General features: G+C 55.0%; 1 protein-coding gene across 1 annotated transcript; it reads right to left on the bottom strand.

Annotated features, from left to right (window-relative positions):
- Positions 1-292: 292 nt before the first annotated feature.
- On the bottom strand, positions 293-2,986 carry Hps6 (HPS6 biogenesis of lysosomal organelles complex 2 subunit 3). Its single transcript, XM_028775475.1, has one exon. The coding sequence runs from the start codon at positions 2,841-2,843 to the stop codon at positions 426-428; it is 2,418 nt and encodes an 805-aa protein (XP_028631308.1). The 5' UTR covers positions 2,844-2,986; the 3' UTR covers positions 293-425.
- Between the last annotated feature and the right edge of the window lie 813 nt (positions 2,987-3,799).

Raw genomic sequence — 3,799 nt, 5'->3', positions numbered from 1 at the left:
AGATCTACTTGTCCAAGCTCTTTAATCTTTCTAGCCAGCTATTTCTTCCCTCTAGAAGATGGGAAATATTAATACTTCACCAGTGGAGTTATGAGAAGCATTAAAGACGAGATTCTATGAAGATCCACAGGTTTCCTAGCACACAGGAAACATTCATGACTACTGTTTTCATGACCCGAAGTGGCTGATTTATGCATGAGATCCAGACTCAACCATTCCCTCTATCAACTACGACCCTTAGCTGTTCAAAACTAATACGCACAAAAAAAAAAAAAACCCCAAAACAACAACAGAACCTCCTGTGAATATATTTGGTATTTGCATATATATTTTAAAAATTGTTCTACAACAGACAGTATTGCACACACAAGTTCCACCTTTGTGCTTTCCAACCCTGGGTACCCTTCCCTGCATATCTCTGTGCTCTACGAAAGAACTCCCATGTCAGCTGCACCGAGCCCCTGTCCAGACGGTACCCAGGCTTCCTGTCCTGAGAGGTCTGACGCCTGGAGAGTAGTAGTCGGTCCACGAGGTGGGGTAGGGGGTGGAGTGCCTGAATCCCATAGGATGTCCTCATAAGTGCTTTGAACTGGGCCGGAGGGCCTTGCTTGTGCTCCAGTCTGTTCTAGCAGGGCTCTGACCAAGCCCACTGTGAGAGGGGGCTCTGCCCCAGGCCCAGGGAAAGGGGTGGCTTCTACATCATCTGGGAGATGTGTCCTCAGTAGAAGCAGGAGCTCATCTGGAGCCACTTCTGGTGGGCACAGGCGACAGAGGAGAGGGAGGTGTGCATCAAGGCGGCGATGCTGGGCAAACTCGGCCAGCAGCAGCTTAAAGATCTCACTTCGAAGCAGGGGGCTGGAAGAGTCCAGGGCCAGGCCGGCCTCCAGAGCCCGTTCCCACTGTTCCTTCTTTATCAGCTGCCTTACAGCTTGCAGTACGGCTTTGGGTCGCCCACTGCCTAAAAGCAACTCGAGTTCTAGAGCCTCAGGTCTCTTCCCTTCCTCACCTAGCGCTGCCAGGGCTCTGCGATAAAGGGGCAGACTGGGGCCTTCAGTCCCCCAGCCTGGACCACCCTGTTGCTGTGCCAGTTTCACAAATGGGGGGAGCCACTGAGGCTCTAGCTGGCCTAGGCACTGACACAGGAGTTCAAAGGGTGGCAGTATTCCATTGGGGTGTTCCTTTCCAGCTGTTGGGGTCCTTAGTACCTTCTTCCATACATCAGGGGGTGCTTGGGACCTCAGCCTGCCACTCCTATCTGGCTGGAGCTGCAGCGCCTGGAGGGTAGCACTCCAAGCTGCAGTAGGAAGGGCTTGGAAGATGGTGTTGAATTGGGCCAGCTGATCTCCTGTCAACTGGGTTCTCAGTAGGCGAGTTACCTCATGCTCCGCTAACTCAGTCCAGCCGGCCTCTTCATCATCCCCAGCCACCAGCTGGGTCTTGAGCTGTTCTATACTCCGATAGTCCCGAAGCTCAGCCCTTAGGGTAGTCAACAGTGTAGATGGGGGCAGGTGGCCCTGGAGGATGGAGGCCAGGGCCTGAGGAGCCTGAAACATGCTGTTGTGTCTCAGCTCTTCTGGGGTAAGCTGGGTACCTCGAAGGCTCCGACGCTGGTAGTATCCACAAGCCTCTTCAAACACCAGATCCTTGTCTGAGGGCAGCTCAAGGCCTTGGGGAGCTTCCCAACACACACAAAAGAGACCCAAGGCTGAAAGCAAACGGAGAGCTCCTCGGGTCTCCAGTTCTTCCTCATTCTTCATGCCAGGGGCTGGAGGTTCCAGCAGATGTACTCTGTCTGTACTGAGAACCTTCCTCTCCAACAGCCGCCCGCTGCTCATGTCCAGTAGTTCCAAGGTGGAGCCCAGGACACAGGCTAAAGTGCCGTGAAATGTTCCCAGGGCTGCAGTGCCTTCTAGGCCTACAGGGGCCTCCTGCAGGATTCCCACGGTTCGAGTACCACCATGGCACTGTACTAGGCTCACCTTACCTTTCAAGTCAAGCAACAATAAGCCCTTCGAAGATGGGGCCCAAGTGTGTACAGCCAGTGGCTCCCTGGGGGACAGGAATCCAGGAAGGCCTCGCAGCAGGATCCGAAAGTCCCAAGTATCCCCTTGTTTGGGATTCAGGCTTTTACTGTGAGAAAGACCAAGAGATGGGGCGGTAACTATTACCTTCCCCTTGCTTGGGCTCCAGATGAGCAGAACATGGGCCACGCCAGGCCAAGTGGTGGTAGTAGGCACCAGGAAGAGGTCCTTGCGAGAGGCTATCAGTCCAAAAGAGGGGCAGTGGTGCAGCAGGATGTGGGTGCAGCCTAGTTTGGTGCCAGCCTCCCCAGTGGTCTCCAGGGTCTTGAAGCACACACAGTGGTTGAAGTCCACTGAAAGCTGCTCTGGTTGGTCCTCAACGCCAGGCTGACGCTCCTCGCACCAAACTAGGCGGCCTCGGGTTGCTGCCACGGCCATCACGCGGGCTCCACCATCCGGACACAACTCAGTGCTCTGAAGTAGCTTCCATCCAGGCTCCATCCCCACGCCCCATACCTCTGCTAGGCCACTCTCCCAGACCAAGATCAGCGCGGGTCGCGCCAGCCACGGCACGAAAAAGACGTCCAGCGGTGAAGGGTCGCCCTCCGGCCAGGAACGCTCCAGAGGCAGGCCTGGCCCACGCACAGCCACCAGAAGTTGCGGGGCGGGCGATCCCGGGGGTCTTAACAGCAGTAAGTGGCGGCCGTCAGGGCTGCAGCGGACTAGGACAGCTGGGTCCCCAGCCAACAGCTCGCGGAGCCGGGCCGCGCCGGTGAAGTTGCTCAGATCCGAAAGCAGGCGCAGAGTTCCTGCACGCTTCATGACGCCTCTGGCGCAGGAGCTCGCCAAGGCCTGATCGCCCAGTGGGGCGAGGCCTGGCTGCTAGTCCGTGGTACCCGGGGGAGTGCGGGGCTGACACTTCCGTCTCTGGTGAATGAGGTGAGCCAAGCCCTGGACTGAATGTTGACTCCGCCCGGCCCCGCCCCGCCAGGCGAGGTCCGGGATTGCCCCAGGGCACGCCCCGCAAGCGCTGCACGCCGTGGGCGGAGCTGCGGGAAGATCTCCTAGGGAGGAACATCCGCAGCACCCAAGGGTCCTCCGGTCTGGACTTAAGTTCTCTAGGCACCGTGAGGATGTCTCAAAGCGTCCCTTCTTTCTAATGCTCGCTCTTTCACCTTATTTGTGGTTGAGTACTGACACTATATCAGCCCTGAGCAAACTAACAAATCTCAACCTCCTGGAAATTTAGTGGAAAACCTGTAAGGTTAACCCTCCACTCACTGTGTGTGTATACCAGACTGGCCACGAATTCAGAGGTCCACCTGTCTCTGCCTCCCAAGTGCCTTGATTAAAGGAGTTCATCACTCCGCCCCTGGTCTTTATATATACACGTTTTAAATTTGAAGTTAGCACACAAAGTAATGAATCTCATTATAGCATCCCCTTCCTCCATATTCCTGTGCACACCCGTGGAGGCCGGAGGTCAGCCTCGGCGTCTTTCCTCAGAAGCCATCTGTCTACATTGTTTTGAGACAACTTCATTGACTAGGACCTCTTACCCATTACGTTGTGCTAGCCAGCCAATGAGCTCCAGAGATCCTCTTGCTCTGGTCTCCCACGCTGGGATTATAGGCTCAAACTGCAATACCGAGCATCGAGAATAGAATTAGCTTCTTAAGATTCAGTGGTACACACTTTATTGACTGAGCTATGGCAGGCATTTTCACACATACATATTATTATACTTTGTTCCTGTTCATTGCCTTCTTCATTAAAAT

Source organism: Grammomys surdaster, unplaced genomic scaffold (genome assembly GCF_004785775.1).
Source record: "Grammomys surdaster isolate TR1022 unplaced genomic scaffold, NIH_TR_1.0 66, whole genome shotgun sequence".
NCBI classification, from domain to species: Eukaryota; Metazoa; Chordata; class Mammalia; order Rodentia; family Muridae; genus Grammomys; species Grammomys surdaster.
The sequence above is the reverse complement of the archived record's forward strand: the minus strand, read 5'-3'. Positions and strand labels throughout refer to the sequence as shown.

What these genes read in the sequence shown, in the direction of transcription:
- Hps6 (XM_028775475.1), bottom strand. Translation starts at nt 2,843, where the DNA reads ATGAAGCGTGCAGGAACTCTGCGCCTGCTTTCGGATCTGAGCAACTTC.